The sequence below is a fragment of the Pseudonaja textilis genome, chromosome 1, assembly GCF_049901715.1.
Source record: "Pseudonaja textilis isolate UNSWEBS1 chromosome 1, rPseTex1.2, whole genome shotgun sequence".
In the NCBI taxonomy this organism is placed as follows: Eukaryota; Metazoa; Chordata; class Lepidosauria; order Squamata; family Elapidae; genus Pseudonaja; species Pseudonaja textilis.
In genome coordinates, this window is record NC_141990.1 from 57,819,802 (window position 1) to 57,842,472 (window position 22,671).

General features: G+C 37.8%; 1 protein-coding gene across 1 annotated transcript; it reads left to right on the plus strand.

Annotated features, from left to right (window-relative positions):
* Nucleotides 1-3,778: 3,778 nt before the first annotated feature.
* Nucleotides 3,779-18,487, plus strand: KCNK16 (potassium two pore domain channel subfamily K member 16). The gene is made up of 5 exons (XM_026695362.1): nucleotides 3,779-3,991; nucleotides 10,145-10,259; nucleotides 10,747-10,913; nucleotides 16,046-16,211; nucleotides 18,264-18,487. The coding sequence occupies exons 1-5, from the start codon at nucleotides 3,779-3,781 to the stop codon at nucleotides 18,485-18,487; spliced, it is 885 nt and encodes a 294-aa protein (XP_026551147.1).
* The last annotated feature ends 4,184 nt before the right edge of the window (nucleotides 18,488-22,671 follow it).

The window sequence follows — 22,671 nt, forward strand, 5'->3', positions numbered from 1 at the left end:
CCAGAAAGTGGGTTTAACATTGAAGGACAAGGGCTACTTGAATGAATGAATGAATAAATTATGAATGAATGAATGAATACTTAGTGGAAACCTATGCAAAAAGGAAAAGTATCACATACTGGAGGACTGAGGTTTTTCCAAAATTTTCTTGGAGATATTTGTATTAAAAGAAACAATCCCTATGTTAACCATATATTAGAATTAGAACTTAATGTCTATTATTATTACAAAGCAGTTTTGATGGCTGTAAAAATGGAATTCCATAGCTACACATTTTCTTCCCAATTCAAAGTGCTCATTCACTCTTCCTGTCAAAGCTTCACCAGGGCAAAGCAACTACTCTCTAGAAACCCAGACAATATTACAAGTTGCTTTCTTCCATATATGCTACAGTTCCACGAGCTGACCTAATAGACATTGACCTTCAGTGCCCTCATGACATTGGTCAATTTATGCTCTGCAGTAAATTCCTCTCTAGGAACTAAAACCAGTATTCAGCAGTCAAGGATAATACTTGGAAAGGCATATAGTTGTTATTGTTGATCCAAGAATCCTAATTGTGTAGAAAATTAGGCATTGCAGAATCAAGTGATCACGTCCTTTTACAACAGCCCCAAGTTTTAATTTGTGTATCCTTCTTCTACCCCTGTATGATAATTGAATTTTGCCACTTATTTTTCACCTTGAACATAGACAGCACTTGTCCTATATTTTGGTAAGTTTTGTCTCAACAACTTTGGCACTCAAACTTTCCCATGTTCATTAAATTTATATGCCACCTAAGGACATCAGAGGACATTTGCCCCTTGCAGCTAGGATATATGAAATGCTTTGGGGTACAATGTGAATTTTTACTTTTGTTTAATCTTTATCTTTCTTGACTAAATCTAAAAATCTAAATCATTAGCAATAAATGACAAGAGAATATCAGGAACTCCACATTGAGAATGAAATTTGGCATTTAGATTGCACTTTTATACCCCATTTATTTGAGATGAAGCCCCATTAATTTTAGAATTAGTTAGGCTCTTCTGAATAAACATTTAGGGCTGTGTGGTTTACTTTAATCCTCAAGTCTTTCTGTGACATATTTTCTCTGTTGCCTGGACAATAGTTTTCTTAAAAATAAATATTTCTCCTTGTCTGCTTTCAATCAAAACCTAATGGTAAAACCATCTTCTGACATGTCTTATGTAGGAGTCTTTGTTATTTTTATAAAATACCTCTATTTTATTTCCCATTGATTGATTAGCAGTGCATGCTACTTTAACATTCTTTTAACTTATTACTTCATTCCTACCATTAGAGATAATAATCCTGTCAAAACACATTAGAAATCTCTGCCATTCACCTGACTAAATGGGTTTGTTTCTACACCAGTAATCAGACTTTGGTTTTAACTACAAAATTCTGACTAATGCAATTTGCAGACCTTGAATGAAAAAGTGCCAGTCATTCAAGGAATGATCTCAGATGTTTTTTAATAGCCACTGAGAGCTGGATTTCACTAAATAAAGCTGCTCTGGTACTAGTCATATCACTGAGGCTGACTGCCATGATTTCTCTATCCCTTCCTCCCTCGTAGTAAACTTACATACTACCTTTCCATTCAAACACTTCCAAATGACTAACAAAATTAATTACAATGAATATATAGATTGGTGGTGAAAACATCCACATTGCACTGCTTCCTGATTTGCTTCCTCCTGTTTCTTTTAGGCCACTGGAGCTGCTTCTTAAAAATTTTAAATGTATTTTATAACAATTGCCCAGGACAAGGAATTGTGTGATTCTTTGGAGATTCCCTGGAGAACATCTATCAATGAACGTACAATTGACAATTTATCAGGGTCCCCTAAAGCAGAGTACTTGAAGAATAAGGGCCTCTCAAGTCAGAGAAGAACCCCACTGACAAACCAGACCATCAAGATCTGGGCCCCTAAAGAGTTGGCCAGTGGTGGGATTAAAAAAAAATTACTACCAGTTCTGTGGGCGTGGCTTGGTGGGCGTGGCAGGGGAAGGATACTGTAAAATCTCCAGTCAGAGGTAGGGTTTGCCGATTGTCCAAACTACTCAAAATTTCCGCTACCGGTTCTCCAGAACTGGTCAGAACCTGCTGAATACCACCTTTGGAGCTGACCCTATATCATCTTTTAAGCCTACATGTTATGGCTTCTTGGGTATTGAAACAACTGGAGTATCTCCCTCCATAATATCAGTCAACATAATGTTGAACTAGTTTGTTTATTTAAGAGTCATTGATACTTGGGCAACACACAATTTTATTACATATGATTCTTGTTAATCCATAAAATTGCCAGGGCCATTCAAGTATTAAACAGTTTTACATTCACTCATGCTTTCAACCCCATGTGGAGGAGGAGCATGGAGAGCTTTAAGGCTGCAGCCTAGTTAAATTATTAGAAATTATTCATCCAGATCATACTAACTTGGTTAGGCACATGAAGAAACTGTATTCACCTCAATGTTTTGAAAAAGTGTTGTTGTAATGCTTATTATTTTGTGCTTTATATGTTTTTGCATGTTAAGGTATTTTCCAGTTTTACGTGCCATTTGGAGATGTATTACATGGCAGGTAATCCATTAAAATTTAAATTAATAACAATAATCATTCCCATCCAGCATCATCTGGAGTAGAAAAAAAAATCCCATTGTCCACTAGGCACTGTGTAGATTGAAGTATACAGTGATGTCACTCCTTGAGTGAAGAGTTTGGCCTAAGCTACACCAAGAAGCTGTGTCTGTGTATATGATATGCGGAGAGCCCTTTCCCACAGCAACCACATGTGTAGATGGTAACAAAGCACTTCTATCATAGGTGATAACAGAGGACACATTGCTACTGTACTTTGGCACTAGGACACATATTGCTTATTTAGCTTTTTGCTCTCTCATGTGTGCTCAGAACAGGTGGGAGAGGAATAGAGTAGGTTACCTGAACCTCTCTTGTGAACCCAGTGCAGGGAAGGATTTCAGTTCCTCTTCAGGTTTTCCATTTCCACAGGTCTTGGATCTGATGGCAAGATACCTTATCTGTGAGTTTTAGCAACACTTAAGTGACTTAAACATGGTTGCCCTAAATTACTTTTATGTCAGCTTTTCCTATTTGCATGTGACTTTTCAAATGCACATTTTGGAAGGATACTTGGTTTCTAATTCTGATATCGCCAGGAGTTGCTGTGCCCTGTTCCTGCCCAGTGCTATATAACTGCTATTTGATATGATGTTCCAAATTGCTAATACTGTAGAAATGGCAAACAAGCAAACAAAAGAAAATATGCATCATTCAGCACTGAAGCTAGGAATTATAGAAGTTAAGGTTCAACATATCTGGGAAGGCATGAAGCTGGAGATTGCTACTGTAGCTTATCCTATTGTTTGTCACTGGCAGGACAGAAACTTCCAATGATGCTAGTTAAGTCCATTTATAGGTCTTTTAGCCCAATTTGCTAATTCTCAAATGTGAGAAATACTTTGTCTGTCTTTTGTTAACAAAAATGCATCACTCTTACCAGAAATTCAGCCACAAACCAGTGTGATTTTACCCCCAACTGAAGAAAAGAGGTGGGAGTTAAATCTGTTTGCTTTAGTCTCATGTTGTCTAGACCTGATGCTCACAAGCTGTTTAAACAAGATCTTAGCTGTGTATGCTGAAAAGACAGCTGTGCAATTCTTCTATGCCTTTTGGAGGAAGAACATTAACCCATGGAATAACGCTTGGCTCTACTAGGTCAGGTCTGCCTGCCCACCAACAACCATGCCCTACTTCATTGTGTGTAACCGGCAGCTTAGCTGGACTCTGACACTGGTGCTTGGGTATCTCTTTTACCTCCTCCTGGGAGCCATGATGTTCCAACTACTAGAGAAGCAGGCAGAAGCTCAGAGTCGAAACCGGTTCCAAATGAAGAAGCTTATGTTCCTGCAAAACTATACATGCCTGGATCGTCAAGCTCTGGAACAGTTTGTGCAGGTAAGGACAACCTTTTACTATCAGCGTCTATCCACACAGCCAATATTAACATGGAGTTGCATCTCAGGAATGGATGGCTAATGCATAGAGTGTGCTGGCCTTGACTTGGCCCATCATTTTAAAGAGAATTTGTCTTTTAAAGATTATCAAACCTAACCCCAAATGGTCAGAGAGTTGGAGAAAGTTTGTCCATTTAATATGCATTCCTGATTGTCAATATCAGTTGTTTAATTTTCTGTGTGGTCTAGCCAGAGCATCTCTGTTGAGAAATAATTCAATCTTCATAAGTATCTTCCCTTTATCCAATGAAAGTGCAACAGAAATACTCTTCTATTATAAGGCCTCCTTCTACAGTCTGATTAACAAATAAGTGCTTATCTGTATGGACTTTTTCCTGGCTGTATATTATAATTTCCCATCATTCCAATTGAAATTATATTTCCTTTTTTCCCTTCCTATTAAGGCCAAGCAGTGCATGTAGTTTTCTTGAGAACACTCTGCCATGCTACTGTGCCATTTATGAATATTTATATTCTATTTGGTGATTAGGCTGAGTTGGTTGCATATTCTTTTTTTATTAACATGATTTTTATTGGTTTATCAAAATGCAAAGAGAAATTCAAAAAAAAGTAATGAAAAACTAGGAAGAGAGGGAAGGAAAAGAAAAGAAATATGGTTTAAAGAGGGAAAAGGTGAAGAAAAAGGCATCAACTTCCAACTCTCTTTAGTCCAGTAGAAGATAACATTACAACTGCAACTTCTTTATGCGTAACTGTAAGACATAAACCCTGGTTTACAAACCACAATGCATATTGACAGAACCAAAGCAGACCCATTATGGCTAATATGTGTGAATTTGATCTAGACATATGAACATTATGCATTCTGTTAACAATTCATGATGCAGTAATTCAAAGGAAGCTTTTTCCTTCCATTTAGCTTGGCAAAAAAAATCTGCTATCTTTTCTATCCCCATTGTGATTCTTCCCATCATATTGTAAGGTCTTAGAGCTGCATTAATCTCTTTTCTCAAACAGATTGTAGGTGTTGGGGAAGGTCAACTGACACACCTCTAATCATAATGCACCTCCCATCTCTGCAATTTTGCAAGTAATAACAAGGGCATAGAGTTTTTCTAATTTTGCCTTCTAGCTTAGTTACTAAAGAGCTTACAGGTTTCCATTTTCTTTCCTCTGTGGCTACTATGAGTTAAATCCATGAAGGAATTGTCATCTCCTTTGTTTTACAAACTCTAAATTGAAGGGTTCATTTATTCTGTCTTCCAATCAGACATCTACTATTCCTGAACATCTCTATTCAAAAAAATCAGTTAAGATGAAATGACAGAAAATAGAAATAAATGCTGTTTAATTAACAAAAAACATCAACATAAAAATGTCAGTTCCAAATTCCCGAATATCCATCCCACAATCAATTTTCCATTTCTTTACTGATCCTCAATGTTGGAGAGCATTAATCTAGACATGGAAGAATGTAGGAAATATTTGCAGATGAAACAGTAAATATCATATGATATAATTAACTCCTAAGTGCAATTTTTAAAAATACATATTTTACACTGATTACCATTTTCAAGAATGGTAGTTTCTGAGGAAATATAAAAGTTTCATATTTTGTTTTTTATATATATTTTATTTTGAATACAAATAATACAAACATAATACATTTTGTTTCCTTTCTCATATTTTGGGGGGTTTTTTGGCTCTTGCTTTAAACATTTTAACATTTGATTGAAGTGATAACGATTTACGGCAACAAAATGTTTTTAATTACAGCATTTATAATAAAAGATAAACTATATAGCTTGTCCTCTGAAAAAACTGAGCATTTTGTTCTCCACAATATAAGCAGAAATTAAGAAAATGCCACATATTTGCTGTTGTTGTTAAAAGAAAACTCAATGTTCTGAGGTAAGCGTGTTTCATCTTGGAGCATTATTTTTTGGTTAATACTGTACAAAAACACTAGAGGGCACTGATATTTCATTTATAGCATAAATCTTGATAAATATAATGCATTTGCCAAATATCGGCATTCCAATTTGAATATTTGTTATTATATTCAACTTAGTATTATTGTATTTTGCCCAATACCCTTACTCAATGTGGCTCATTCTCTGCTTACACCAACCATTGCATGGGAATTTATGTGCTGGCACTTCTCTAATTTCTAATGAGATTCAACAAAGGCTAGATCATTAGATAGTATTGGAGGATTTAATCAGAAGCATCATAAAGAAGATCAAAACTGCAGTTAGCATCATTGGCCCATGAAAGTACATTCAGCACTATGCATATGAAAGTATTTTATTGCATTTTAAAGGATACAAAAAATTAAGTGAATACTTTTGAAGCACTGCAATCATAATAATAAATTAATACCAGGCAGATGCATTATGGACTGCCATAATTTCTAAACCTAATGACAGTATTTAGACAATGAGAAATGCAGGCAATTAAGAATGGAACTCAGCTTCTTATGGGAGGCTGGAAAGCTTCCTTATCAACAACTGGCCTTATGTGTTCTCACTACTTTCTTTCAAGACACTGCTGAATGTGAAGTCCTTCAGGATTAGTCTGATAAGCATGCATCTTTATCTTCCTTGAAATGCTGCCAACAACTAAATTTCCAATTAGTTATACAAGGCCAACCAAAGCACAAATTCAACACAGAGCTTCAGGTTTCAAACCGACCAGTATGAACAAAGTTGCTTCCTGCAAAGGTTCCTGTCCCTTTGCTCCTCCTTTATGTCTTATGGGAGGGCCAATCACCTCCAAGACTTACTCCTGAGTCACCCCTTTTGTCTTAACTGTTCTTGACTTCTGGCAGCTCTGCACACACATGCACTGGGAACAGGCTCCCCTTGTTCCTGTCTTGCTGATGTCAGATTCTGGAGGCTCCAGAATCAGCACATAACTCCCAGATGGCCCTGGCCCCATCTCTGTAAGACCCTTGTCCAAGTCCTCCCCAGACTCCCGGACTGGCCCATGTTCCTCCCCACTGTCCAACTTTGCTGCTTCCTCCACAGGCTGTCGGTGGAGCACAACAACATTAAAGTTTATTGTAACTATAACTGACCCTATTTATTTAATCAAATTTAAACAGTACCCATCATACTATCGAAGTCAGTCTGGGTGGATTACAGACAAAAACCATAAAATGATTTAAAAGGGACAGAATTAAAAACATAATAAAGATCAACATATACGAAGTCTAAGAATCTCTCTTTCTACATACCTATGTCACAAGAGTTTAAACCATTTCTCCTGCTTAACATTGTAGGGGCCTAGTAATTACTCCTTAATTAAACTTTTAAAGATACTTATACACCTCTAAATTGTTTACAAATACCCTATTTGCAGTCACCCATTTCCCACAGTTCCAGTCTTTTCTTAAACCCTTTATTGCATTATTCTGATATTAAACAAGTACTGCATCCCTCTTATTGCCCCACTATAGCTGATCCACAACCAGTGGATTCCAGCGAAAGAGTCCCCTCAAGATCTTGCTACACGTACCATGTTTCTCATAAAATAAGTCCAGGTCTTATATTTTTTTGAGCCCCGAAAAAACGGCTAGGCCGTCTTTTTGGGGGTGACTTAATTCCCCCCCTTGCATCCTCATCTAGAGTGCCCCGTGGGCAGCCTTGCCACCAGCTGCTCCTAATGGGTGATCATGGCAGAGCGCGGAGATCTCCCTACTCCCACCAAACACCTTTGCTACAGACCCAAGACCTTTGGCACCCGCCACTGTTGCTTTCCCTTCTGCCAATTCCACTGCCATGTTTGGAGCTGCCGCTTCCATGTTTGGAGTGCCGCTGCCATTTGGAGTGATGACACCATTTGGAGCACCGCCATCACTTTGGGAGCTGCCACTTCCACGTTTGGAGCTGCAGCTGTGTTTGGAGTGGTGGTGGCGCTCCAAATGGCAGTGGTGCTCCAAACAGCAGCAGTGCTCCAAATGCAGAAACGGCAGCTCCAAACACAGCGGCAGCTCCAAACACGGCGACATGGCAACCCCAAACAGCAGCAGTGCTCCAAACAGCGGTGGTGTTCCAAACACGGAAGCGGCAGCTCCAAACACGGCGGCAGCTCCAAAGGTGGAAGCGGCAGCTCCAAACGGAGCAGCGGCATGGGCAGAAGGGAAATCAACAGCAGTGGGCACTGAAGGTCTTGGGTCCTCAGCAAAGGTGTTTGGCAGGAGTAGGGAGCTCTCCACGCTCTGCCATGATCACCCATTAGGAGCAGCTGGTGGCGAGGAATTGCTGCCCGCGGGGCGCTCCTAATGGCAAGTCCTCCCGCCCTTCCCCCCATTTCGCATGTTTTAAAATAGGCCTAAATTTGGGGGGGAGGGCCTTAATTTCATTTTATGCCTGGAAAACATGCTGGGTCTTCCTATTGGGGGAGGTCGTATTGTTGGAGAAACACGGTACTAAGGATAGTTAAATCTTTTATTTATTTTGTCAAACATATACAAAATAGCAGCTAAAAGTATAAACCTAAACATAAACAAAGGAAGTAAATACAGATTAATGGGGATAGTAAGATAGGGATGGTAGGCACGCTGGTGAACTTATGCACACCCCCTTTATGGACCGCTTAGGAATGGGTGAGGTCCAGGGTAGAGAGTTTGAGGTTGAAACTGTAAGGGTTTGAGGCTGTAACAACAGAGTTGGGTAGAGCATTCCAGGCATTGACCACTTTGTTGCTGAAGTCATATTTTCTGCAATCTAGTTTGAAATGGTTTACCTTGTATTGATATCAATTGTTTGCCCATGTATTATTGTGGTTGAAGCTGAAGAAGTTGTTAATAGGTAATATGTTCTAGCAGACAGTTTTGTGTACTATGCTTAGATTGGACCACAGGCGGCGCAGTTCACATTGTCCAAGTCCAAAATTTCAAGCCTGGTGGCATAAGGGATTCTATTGTGAGTAAAGGAGTGGAGTACTCTTCTCGTGAAATACCTCTGAACCTGTTCAATTGTGTTAATATCTGATATACAGTGTGGATTCCAGGCAGATGACCTGTATTCAAGAATTGGTCTAGCAAAGGTTTTGTATGCCCAAGTTAGCAATACAATGTTACCGGAGAAGAAGCTTCGCAAAAATAGGTTAGCAACTCTTAATGCCTTTTTGGCATTGCTGTTACATTGAGGTCTAGGGCAGTGATGGCTAACCTTTTTGTCATTACATGCCGAAAGTGTGTGCATGTGTGGGAGGTTGCGCACTCCCCCTGCCCCCTGTACATGTGTAAGCAACACCCCTGCACTTCCCTCACCCCTGCACTTCCCTCACCCCTTTGTGCATGCGCATGCGACCCTCCGGGCTACCGACACCCCCTGCACATGCTCGTGCATCTCCCGCATGCACCCCATCCCCCACGCATGCATGGCAAATACCCGATAATCAGCTGGCTGGAGGGAGGCATGCATGCATGCACAGTGGAATTTTGCTGGGGTGACAGCTCATGTGCTTCAATATGCATTTTTCCTTAATCTACCTAGTTTTTATAGATTATACAGATTTATATATTAACCATTTGTAGATTAATACTTATCTGATTACTTTTTTAAAGGTACAAACTACACAGCAGAATTTGGTAGAACAATTCAGAATTACACTATTTTGCTTTCATTCATGTATACATTTGAGAAGTATGAACTCTCTACAAGCTCTAAATACAATTTTAATTGTTCTCACTGAAAGAGTGTAGTGACTTGTGTACAACTCTTACTGCATCCAGTAGTGTCAGGCACACACTACTTCAGTTCAATGCATTGAAGAGTTTATTATTGCTATATTTACAGAATCTGAAATATTAACAATCAAAACTAAATTGGCACTAAATAGAAGTTAACAGAATTGATGAACAGTTAGACTTGGATCTCTTGTGGCTACACAATTATTCTGAACTGATGACAAGTTTAACTCCATCTTCCAGCTCAGCCTACTCATCTCCTACAAGCAGTTCCATTTCACTGGTAGAGTAATATGAGTGCTCTCATCATTACTACAGAAGAAACTATCAATAGTGAATATTGGAACTGAATGCATTTTACTACTTAGTTACTATAATCTCCCAGTCTTAAACAATCCATTTGTTCCCCTTCTTTTACAAATGTTTCCATGACAGGTCATTATGGAAGCCTGGGAAAAAGGAGTCAACCCTGAAGGAAATTCAACCAATCCTAGTAACTGGGACTTTAGCAATAGTTTCTTCTTTGCTGGGGCTGTAGTCACTACTATAGGTAATGTAAGTTATTTTTTTCCCCTGGAAATCTTTCTTCTTTAGATTTCCATAATACTTTAGGTTGAATCATGTGTGACTGATGATACTAAGCTGCTTGCAAATCTGCATCAGAAAATTTTCAGACTTTGAAGTATTTTAAAAGCCATTATATTCAACTACACCCATTTTTATGTGATTTTTTTCCCCCTATGATTAATTGTCTTGTCTACAGAATATACAGTATCAGTTGTGTATTTGTAAAATCTGCTTTTGGGCATTCATTACATCAAAAAGTGCATGAACCAGCCAAAGTTCCGTGTTAAAATCCCCATAATTTTAATCATAGAAACAATAAAGATTCTGCAAGCGTTTAGTTTTGGCTGGATCAAAATGATCAAAATAGGATGAGATACGAAAGAAGAATAAACAGAATTCTCTTAATAAAATAATTTTTGCACATAAATTGAGACTTATTAAGAGTTTTGATTTCTTTTTTTTTCCTGTAGGTTATGGGAACTTGTCCCCCAGTACAGTAGCTGGACAGGTCTTCTGTGTATTTTATGCTTTGTTTGGGGTCCCTCTTAATTTGGCATTTCTTAATCGGTTGGGGAAAGGACTCAGCACACACCTGATTGACCTGGACGGATGGGTCCACAAGTCAGGGCGAGCTCAGGTACAATTGCTCATTTATTACTATAACACATTACAGAGGTGATTTTCATATATTCATAGGACACATGAGAGTAACTTGGACAGATGCCCATCCAGGACAACAGAAGACTTTGTTGATTTGAACTTCTGAAGGTTATATCAAGTTATACATTCTTGATAAAAGCTCAGAAGACACAATATGTTGATACAATCTAAAACTATGGGATGCTAAGAAAAGTACAAGTAGTCTTCACTTAATAACCAGTTGCTCAGCAAGTGTTTAAAGTTATGATGGAGTTCCCAAGAGATTCTGACACCCTAATTGTACAGTTCCAACATCTGAGCGCACACACAGTCACATGACTGTATTTCAGGAGCTTGGCAAACTGCTCACCAATATGGCCAACTGCAGTATTCCATGGTCATGTGACCATAATTTATGACATTTTTTGACAGTCACATTCACTTAACAGCCACTGTGTTCATTTAACAATGGTGGTACTTACTTAATGTCTGCCACAAAAAAAGGCATAAAATTGGGTCCAGTCACAGGGTTGTCTCAACTTATAGCCATCACGAATTCTAGGCTCCAGGATGATCTTAAGTTGAGGATTCCCTATATCAATTGGAGAAGTGGAGTCATTACAAAGAGCTAAGTTGCAGCAACCAAGGATACAAGCAGGGGTAGGATTCTACCAGTTCGCACCTATTCGCTAGAACCAGTTGTTAACATTCTAAGCAGTTCAGAGAACCGGTTGTTAGAAGAAATTACTGGCCTAATCCTGTCAGGAAGGCAGGAAGGAAACATTGTGGTGTTGCTTACAGAAACTGCCTCTCCGTTAACCCTTATTACATTCTTGACAGGACTAGACTTCCTGTCTCAGGAACATCTCTGGAGGTTTTTTTTTCCCCCTCCTTTGCTGGTACTTTGCTTATGTGGAGTGACCATTCAAAGTTACAATGGCACTGAAAAAAGTGACTTATGACCATTTTTCACACTTACGGCTGTTGCAGCATCCCCACAGTCATGAGAGGCCAGGCGAGGAGATGCGTGCCTCAATGTGAGTGATGTTGAGTTGGGCACACCCAGCCATTCACATGACCACAAAGCCACACCCACCAACTAAGCCACGCCCACAGAACTGTTTGTTAAAAAAATTGAATCCCACTCCTGGATACAAGCAATATAAGGAGGTAACACAGAAACCCTAGATGGCCAGGCCAGCATTTAACCCAAAGAAGAATATCACTTTCTCAATTTCTTTTGAACACCTTCATCTCTGTTTTCCCTATACTTTGCTCTGCAGTGGTGCATACTACTTAGTCCTGAATGCTTGATAGACTTTTTTGTCATGTATAATTTTGAAGATGTGTAATATGATTTTCAGATATCATAGATGTGGAATAAAGAGAGGGTATGTACATATCATTCTTTCTTCATTCCACATAACTACAGTAATTTGAACACAAAAAATTGGGAGTGGGCATTTGAAGATAGCAATTCAAAAATATAGTAACAATGTATTTCAATCAGTGGTGGGATTCAAAAAAATTTACAACCAGTTCGGTGGGTGGGTGGGTGGCTTGGTGGGCGCGCTTTGCACGCGTGCACACATTTTGTGTGTGCACACTGCCAAACATGCACTTTGTGCAGGCGCAGAGGCATTCCAACTCACCTCCTGCAAACCTGCACTATCCTGGTCATTTTAGCAGCTGCCGTGCAGCACTCTGCTGTGCCATACAAAGCAGTTGTGCTTCAAAAGCAGAGGATAATGGTGAATATGGGAGCCTGGCGGGTGGGTGGGTGGGCCCAACAGCAGAGCAGTGGAGAGAACTGGTTCAATCTCTGCTGCTCATCATTGCTAATGGCTCGGCAAAACAGGGCCGAACCAATAGAATACCACCACTGGTTTCAATACTCTCATCAGCCATAATATTAAGAGCGAACTGTGCATTGACTCATTTATCACCTCATCTGTGACTCTGGAGGTCAACAGACATCTTACTTCTTTTAACTGACATTATGGATAGGACTTTATAGTCCTTTGAAGCCTGAGAAAAGGCTCAAGAATAAAATTTACACAGGAGTTTATTTGTGGGTTTTCACTACTTCAGTTGTTCCAACTCCTCATAAATGGCATAACAACTACCATATCTTAAATGTTGTAGGACTCCAGGTTGGAAAACTCTGTGCTACTTCCTAATACTTTCAAATTTCAATGGGGTATCAGAGACAATAAAGTTATCTTACATCTTAAACTGGCAGCCTAGATAAGAGACTGTGGCAATTTGGCTAGTTAAATATATGGATATTTCCATGAGCCATATGACTAAAGCTATATAGTTACAAATATGGAAAATCAGCATTATTAAGTTAGTGGATTGTGGAGGAGGATAAACAGCTTTAACCAACCCAGCACCTTGGCATAATCTGCTGGAGCCCATATGCAAATAGGACACTGAAGCAAGAAGCTGACAAAGACATAACCAAGGATACTGAGGGCCACTCATGCTGTCCTTCTTTAGCCTTGATATCCATTTCCATGTCATTTCATGTTTCTGAGTATATAATATGCCTCTGAATTCTTGTTTTTGTAAAAAAATAATTGCAGCAGAGTACTGATAGTCCTCGACTTACAACCATTTGTTTAAAAACCATTCAAAGTTAAAGTGCTGAAAAGTCACTTATCCTCAATCCTCACACAAACAACCGTTTCAATGTCATTGCAATCACCTAATCAAAATTCAGGCACTTGGCAACCCATATGTATTTATGATAGCTGTAGTGTCCTGTTTGATCGCAATGTGCAATCTTCCCTGGGAGGCTTCCCACAAGTAAACTCAATGAGAAAGCCAGCTTCACTTAACAACCATGATTCACTTATTGACCATGGCAAAAAAATATTGTAAAAATCAGGTGCAATTCACTTAACAACTGCATTGCTTAGCAACAGAAGTTCCGGTCTCAATTGTGCTTGTACGTTAAGGGCTATTTATAATATATGCCCAGATAATCAAACTATTTCTGTTTCATAGCAATGAAATAAAATGTAATAAGGGAGCCTATAAGCTTTAGGGTAACCTGTGTCTTTCTCCCTTCACATATAGAGCTATGAAAGAATCCACCATGTATTTATCAGCAGCAAACCTGGACATTCAACTCCCGTCAAAAAAAGGACACCCCCCCAACACACATCTCTCCCTGGCAGCCTTTGAAAAATGGTTCTCTGTTAAAAATTGTGTCCAAACATTGATAATTACTTTTACACGAATAAGAGGATGATTCCATGTGTTTTAAAAGGACTTGCCAGGCAATTTACATGAGTTACAGTACATAAATTGGGCAAGATGCACAGCAAAATTCCTTATGTTGCAAGATGTAAACATTACAAGATTTATTACAATTTTTCTTAATACCGGTACTTAAGAGAAAGAAATGCCAGATCAGAAAGCTAGCCTAATCCAGATAGAGTGTTTCGTAAGTTATACATTTCCCCACCAGAAATCAGGGAACATGGAAGAGGCATTATAAATATTCTGCTAATGATGGTATAAAGCTTGGCTGAATTCCTAAACAGGTGAAGACAAAATTGTTACACAACTCTTTGGGCCTCTGCCTTTGACTGAGGGATGTACTTGCCTGGGAGAATAGTCATAGATAGCAATGTCCATTATGCTTTCTGTACATTTCAACAAGAAAAAAAATTCATATTACATCATTTTTAAAATGTAGATGATTCATGATATTTCCTTCTATAAAATGCTTTTTACATTTAAGGACATAATTTAGAGGGAAGGGCAGTTTCCTATATTTCCTAAAAACTGGATTTTCTTCTATTTGATTTAGGAGAACAAAATTCCTAGCGATCCAGAATCTTGGTAGGTAGAAATCTTGCATGGTGTTGTTACCTTGCAGAAAATGAGTTCAAAAGGAGTTCAAAGGAAAAGCAGTTCTTGAATATTTAGCATTGGTACTGAATAACAGTTTTCTGTTGCTGTACCTTTTGGGAGAGTGGTGTTGAGAATTATTTCCTCTTTTCTGGAAATATATGGAAAGAAGCCATATTCAAGAAGTTCTGTTTTGTTTTGCAAAGCTACACAATATACAAATCAGAAATTTCACCCACATTTTCATGAAAACATCATACAAAGTGACTGGTATTCAACATTGCAACTATCATATTCTAGGAATGCTCCATTCAATGCTTTCTGATGAGAGGCTGTCTACTAATCAATCAATCTTCTCTACTGTCAAGAATCTTTCCAAGCTGTTCCACAGTTCCCACTGATTCCTAATTTTTGCTTTTACCTTAATAACTTATGGACGCATTTCTTCAACCCTACCCCTTTGAACCAGAGACATTTCATGTTGGTATCAATTTCATGTTTTGATTTTAAAATTATCTCAATTTTTTTTTTACTTTGTGACACAAAGAGGCTATGACTTGAGTTGCCTATACAACTACTATGCATCGTGTGGATAGAGGGCCTCCACCTTCTGTAGAAATGAACAGAAATGGGACCATAAACTCATACATGTTAAGGTTTGGGTTAACTTTTCTACCCCAAATGTTTTTGCAGTGCTTCAATATATAGAAAATTCTAAGTAATAGAGTTGACAGCTATCAATTCTCTCCATGAAGGCTACTTTCCCTCACTTTTGGACTGTAAGTTTAAAGGTTTGCAAATTCCACTAATTTATATAGTATCCTTCAGAAGTGGCTTTTAAATTCAATAAGGTTGGCTCCCACAAATGATCAGGTATCAACCCACACCTTTAAATTACTTCTAAGTCTACTCTTCCTCAAATGTATTGCCAATGTCAGAAATGTAACTGAATATATCCAATTGTGGCTTCTCCTTGATATGTCTAATCATCATGTCAAAGATAGCCCAGCTAATCTCCAGTGTGATTTGGGCTTTCATGTGGATGAATGTAATATTCTGTTATACTTACTTCTACTCTTTGATAACCAAATAGAAAAAGCACTGCATTCTGAAATAATAGGCATGCCAATAATTTAAAATAACTATGCAGGCCAGGTGTGAGGGTATCTCACTGAACTCAGCTAAACACCATTTGGGGACTATTGAAAATAGCTGTCTTGTTTGCATAGCACTGTTGAACAACCATCCCATCCTTATGTTTCTCAGGTGATGCAGACATTAACCATGCTATTATTTCTGATGGCTGGGACTTTACTCTTCCTGGTTTTTCCACCAATGATCTTCAGTTATGTTGAAGGCTGGAGTTATGGAGAAGGCTTCTACTTCACCTTTATCACCCTCAGCACCATTGGATTTGGAGATTATGTAGTAGGTAATAATAAAAGTAGTAGTTAAGTGCTGTAAGTAAGCCCACACAGCCCATCACACAGCATTGATTAGAAAGAATTCTAGAGAAATCTGTGACACTTATAACAACTTATAACATGGCCATGGCATGTAAATTATATTTATAATGTACTTTTTTGTTCACTTATTCAATCACTCCATTAGGAGTCAAGAATACAGGTTCTTACTTTTTTTTAAGAAAGATTAAAAAAGAAATCAGATGCACATGGCAAGTATCTCTGCATGTAAAGAATTCAAACACATTTTAAAATCGCTCCATATTCAGCAGTAACACACTTTATATTTGGGCAAATGTATCTCTGGTATCTTGTGAGTTCTCTCACAAGGAAACTGACTTTAGATTTTAGCTTTTAAAAAACTTACTTTTCTTTAAATGGCAAGTTCCCCATTGTGGCTGCCATTTTTCTACAAACACTTCACTGACAGACTAGACTTTAAAATAATTTATTATTATTAAGTGATATTAATCTACATAGTGAGGAGATAGTTGTACAAAACACCAGGCTCCAAACATGCCACACACAAGAGTGCTTTAATGTGGACAAAGTGCTTTTAAAAGGACCAGAATCCGTTACTGACTGCAGCTGAGTAAGAAATAAAAATGCTGACAAACATCGGTGGTTTATTTGCTTCTTCTCTATAGATAAACAAAACTGTTTAGAATTACATTTATTTTGAAGGAAAAGGAATGTATTTTCTATTCCAGCAGTATTTCCTGCAGTAAATCAAGTTGCAACTCATTGGGCAGCATCAATTTGACATTCATTTTTACCTGAAATTTGACATTGCAATTCCGACTGACGTAAAAACTCACAAATTACATGGTATAGACACAAATAAGGGGTGTTTTTTTTAAAAAAAAATTATACATTTCCTCTTTTTTCCCTAAGTCATACTTCCTGCATTTCTGGTTTGCATGATGTGAAACTATTCTATAGACAAATGTTCTTCTCCAACAAGCACTATAAAGGATGAGGCTGAGATGCTACGCAATTCCATACTAGTCTCTTCTTCCTTCAGCTCATGGGGAAGAGAGATAATTCAATGGCAGTATTTGTGCAGAAGAGACCTTATGATCTTCCACTGACAGAAGCAAAGGGCAGGGGAGTGCAGAGTAGAGAACTCCAGAGTGGAGAACTCCAGATTCAAGTCTTGCCAAAAATTTGCAGCTCATCAGGTGATTTCAGGCAAGTCACTCCAACCAAACTCACAGGAATGTTAAAAGAATGAAATCCAGGCAAACCCTCACGTACACTACTTTTATCTCAAGAAAAAAAAGGTGGAAGCAAATGCACTGAATAAATTCTTTTTCCTGCCCTAGATCCTGAAACAATTCTGCCTGTGGGATGAGGAAGTGGTGGGCTGGATGGAGTGAACTGAAGGGAGGCAGCTTCTGATGCTGAGGTCAATAGAATAAGAAGGTCCTAGGACAATCAAGGGCTATGAAGAAGGAAGATTCCATGTGGATTGAAACATAGCCAGTTGCAATATTTAAGAGGCTAAGCGACCGCCTTATAAAATGAATAGAAGTTGCAAATCAAGATGTACATAGGAAACAGCTTGTATTCATTTTTTAATATCTCCCTTAAGATGTGGGGGGGGGGGGCACAGGCAATCCACCAAGTTTGTTCTATCTATATGTGCAAAAGGGAAATAGTGGTAAGAGGTATTTTGAATAACTGGAACCTACACATTTTTAATACAGCAATATATTTTTCAGGCTTCCATGCAAAGATGAAATAAGACTCAGCTGCTTTAATGCAATAGCTCATTAAAACAGCGGTCATTGATATGAATGATTTAAGGAACTGCACTTTTTGAAAGCTCCTGCAGAAGTCTGAAAAAATATGTTACTGCTCTGAACAGGAGCTGCATTCACTTCCCTTGTATGTTCCAAAGCAATTCCACTTCTGAAGTATGCTTGTATATGTGTGCACCATATTCAGCTTATTAGAATACTTTTCCAGGTATTCAGCTCTGAGAAATTAAGTTTCCCTTTCTCTTTTTGTTTCCATAGGCACTGATCCTAGCAAGCACTATATTTCAGTGTACCGAAGCTTGGCAGCAATTTGGATTGTTTTTGGTTTAGCCTGGCTTGCTCTGATATTCAACCTAGGAGCAAACCTAATGGAAAAATTCCTACAATTTAATAAGCAAAAGCCAGATCCAGGGATAACAGAAGTTACTATTTCCAAAGTAGAAGATAATCTTGACCAGCCCAGGATCCACATTCCCAGCTGAGTGTCTCTCATGGGTAGGCAGCTTAGAAGAAGTTTTGTGTGCATTCAAGGTGTGTGGATAGGATATACTGCTTTCCACCCATAATGAGTGAGCAATTTCATAAAGGATAGAGGGATTTTTTTCCCCTGAAGAATAAAAACTTTATATCTGCAAGAAGCAGCTGAATGAAAAGCATGAAGGAAAATTCTGAGAGCATAATTTATTACTTTCCATTCAGCTAATTATCTCTCATTGAACTAATTATTAGAACAGGCCTATTGGATGGCTTGTGGGCATTGGGTTCCCAAATTACTTTTTACATTTTTACTGGAGGCAATGAAGGATTATTTTCTTCCAAGAGAACCCTGTCATTTATCTCCACTTCCTGATTTCCCGTAAGCAAGTAGTGAAATCTGTTGAACAGGTTTTCTGGCAGAAAAATGCACAAAATTTTATTAGTTCCATCTATGAAGGAAATTTCCAAAAAGGCATGGTTGCAAGCTACTGAATCTCAATGACAAGATCCTTTCTTCTAGCCTTCTTCTATTATTAGACTATAAAAAGACAAAGAAAAAACAACAACCCCGGAACTTATTTTCCTCAGTACCTTCACTCCAATTTGTAGACTCTGATTAATACTTTTTCCAAGCCATATGGACCTTTGAACATTCTCAGTATTTTCTCCTTGAATATGTCCCAAGGCAGATATTAAAGTTCTCAAAGTTCAGAATGCCAAATTTTAAAAAAGGCTTGGTGCTTACTCTGGAGGGAAAGCAATACAATGCACCCAACTAGGAAATTTTAATTTACATGTTCAAATTGTTATACTAGTAGCTGAAATAATTGGAGGAAAAATAGAATTACAACTTGTGCATCCTCCAGGTCTGGGGCCCAGGCATTTTGCTGCTTAATACAAGTAGGTGTCCCATGTACTAATGCTAGCTGGACTAGCAGTCGAAGGTAAAAAAATATTCTCTACCCCATCAAAAGGAACTTTCTAAATTAGGCAGTCCATAGCAGGTTCTGTGACAGAACTCCATCCAGTATCACCAACTGGAAACAGAGATTAAAAGTAAAGTTCCTTCTCATGTTAAAAGAAAGAACCACCATCCTGATATTTTGCAGAGTAAAACTTGCATTTTTGAACTGCATTATTAAGCTTCATAAGATGAAGCTATGGCCACAAGTGTACATTGCTGAGGAGGAAAGAAAGAAAAAAGTTTGAAGAATGAAACCACTTTGATGGATTTCCTAGGTGGATTGAGCCAATTTGAAAGAATTTCTACAAGTACAATAAGGTAGAACTTTTTTCATCTCTTTCCAAGCAACGCGCTTCGACAAGTGCTGACAAGCAAGATCCAAGAAATTACAGAATACTCCTTGGAAGACCTACTAATTATTACTAGGCAGGTTGAGGCATTTGTCTATGTGCAATGACCAAGAATTAATCTCAATTAATAACTAACTAATGCAAGGCATTCAACCTGTGACATTTCAGCTGATCTGTAGAGAAGAGTCTCTTGATAACACTTCTCCTAACTCTATTTCAAAATAAGCAAGAAGAAGCAATATCTGGCCTTTACAACCTTCGTCTTCTGATCTAAATATCTAATTCAGATTAAAGAGAAAGGAGTTCCCTTGAGGGTCAGATGACCACTTCAATAATAATCACACGCTGATCATCACAGGAGATTTGGGACCTATAGTTTAAGATACATTTTCATATGGTAGAAAGGAACATTATTTAGTATATATTTAATGCCAGAATGGGCATTAAATGCCTGAATTAATGCCTGCACTTAATTTTGTGATTTGCCTTGGGGAATCCTCAGAGTTGTCCATGGGTTATTAAGGGTTTTCCACTACTGATTTACTGTAATCTTAATTAAATGTAAATATAAATTGTATTTATATTTTTGTGTAAAAAATACATTAAAAATACACATGGGGGGGAGTGCAGACCACAGCACATTATTCAAAGACTACAGAAGCCTTTCGTCTGTTAAAAAATTGTGCACTCCTACTTTAAAACCACATTATGAAGTTCAATGCATTAATTTGTAGGTATTATTTCTATAAGAAGGTCCCTTTGGGCTCATTATGAAGTTGTGTTACTGCATCTGATATATTTTTGATGGATGGCTTGTCATCACTCGTTTAGTATACCAGATTCTTTTAAGAATATAAGAATAGCTTTGCCAAGCAATAGCTAATCAGATCCAGGTTTCTTTGTCACATTTTGGCTAACCAAGTACCTTCTGAATGGCAGGGGGTAGAATTCCCTTTGGTTGTTACTCTCTAGAAACTGCTCTAATATCAATATGCTCAATCACATATTAATATATTTTATTGTGATACAGGATATACAACACTAGACAAGAAGCCATTGAAATAGGCATTGCCTTTCACCAACTGTAGAATTCCACCACCATATTTTCATTCAGCTAGACTATAATATTTTAGAGTTGCTGAATATTATGCATGGTCTAACACCACATAAAATATTCTTCTCAAAATATATATTATTGGTATACAGAGGAATAATATCTTCCTTGAAGGATACATACCTGATCTTACAGCTTACCAGAAGCTTTGAACTGACTTGTTTTCTTAGTTACATAAGTCAACTGGGTAGCATGCATGGTAACAATCTTGTTGATTCTTCTTTTGGGATCCCTATTTTGAATATTGTCATCAGGGATACCTAACAAAGTATGTAGAAAACAAGTTACCCCTCACTCATTCTTTTCTTTTGCAGTATAAACAACAAAACTGACTTTATGCAATTTGAGACCAGGAAGCTATGTTACTAATTCTGCAATAGTCCATAATAGTGTCATTCCTGGAATTTAATATTTGCCATTAATTCTTTGAACACTTGCCAATATCAGCAAAAGGGAATGGAGTTCCTATGTTAATATCCTCCTGTAAATTATGAAGACCCCCATATAACAGTCTTCATGGAAAGCTCAGGGCAATTTTCTAGTTCACACATAAATTTAGTGCCGTAATGTGAAGTACTAATTATAGCTTAATGTTATATATGATCCATGCCACAATAGTTTCCTCAACTATGATTTCCTTTTTAAAAAAAAATTGGGCTTAGCAAAATGTGTGAATAAAACCAGCATTGCACCAGTTCACCTTGAGTCCCATTCTTCTCCTAAAAGAATGCTTATGGAGATTTAAAGACAAAAAAAACATCATTCAGTAATTCTCAATAGAATCACTCATGTTTGTTCTAAAAGCCCTCAACACTGTTATAGAACTAGCTATTTTCAGTTTTGGCTTCTGGAGCATACCTGGAACAGCTTCCTGTTCAGAAAATTAAGTTGTGGCAAACTGACAGAACTGACTCTCAAAATAGCTACACAATAGCTTCTAGGATAGTTGGTTTTGCAGAAAGTTTTCTTGCCCAGTGGAAAACATCCTAGATAGCTAATTCTCCTCCAGTAAATGAATTTTCACAACCAGCTATGGTTCTTGTACCAGCCTTTTTGTAAATTAACACACATTTTTAAAATTGCTAATAAGTTGCATCCCCAATTTTACATTATGGTTTAGTATGTTATAACAACTAAGTCATTTTCAAAATAAGTCATAATTTGGAACAATATGCAGACCACAAGAACAAGTTATGATCAGAGGAAGACAAGCCTTGGCCAAAAAACCCATTCTGGCTAATTTCATTGTAGAAAAGCATATAACATTGGAACCGCACTAGTACTTAGTTTTCAAAAGGAGAGGAGTTATGGCCTGCTCCCTTTTAAAATTCTTTATTTCCTGTTTTCATAAAATGTATTAAGCAATGGTTAATTGAAACTTTTTTTCCTAAATTTAATTCATTTGCTTAAATTAAATCAACACATTGAGCCATGGGTGCCCAATCTTTTGACTTGCCTGGGACACATTAAGTGAAGAGGAATTGTTTTGGGCCACATATAAAATATATGATTTTTATAATATAAAATCATATATTAAAATTTCACAATCTTGTGAAGCCACATTATTAGCTGTCTACGGATGCATGTGGCCCATTGACCACAAGTTGAACATGTCTGCGCTAAACAAACCATTTTGGCTGAATCTGCATAACCTATTCAACCACAAGTCAGCCAAGCATCTTTTAGCCTAGCATGTTATAAAAGCTCAGATATCAGTGGCAATTAGTACACAAATTCATCTGCATACATTTTAGGATCCTC

What these genes read in the sequence shown, in the direction of transcription:
- KCNK16 (XM_026695362.1), top strand. Translation starts at nt 3,779, where the DNA reads ATGCCCTACTTCATTGTGTGTAACCGGCAGCTTAGCTGGACTCTGACA. An exon ending in GGCTGTAGTCACTACTATAG is followed by an intron (nt 10,260 to 10,746) that starts GTAATGTAAGTT and finishes TTTTTCCTGTAG; the next exon opens with GTTATGGGAACTTGTCCCCC. An exon ending in ATTTGGAGATTATGTAGTAG is followed by an intron (nt 16,212 to 18,263) that starts GTAATAATAAAA and finishes TTGTTTCCATAG; the next exon opens with GCACTGATCCTAGCAAGCAC.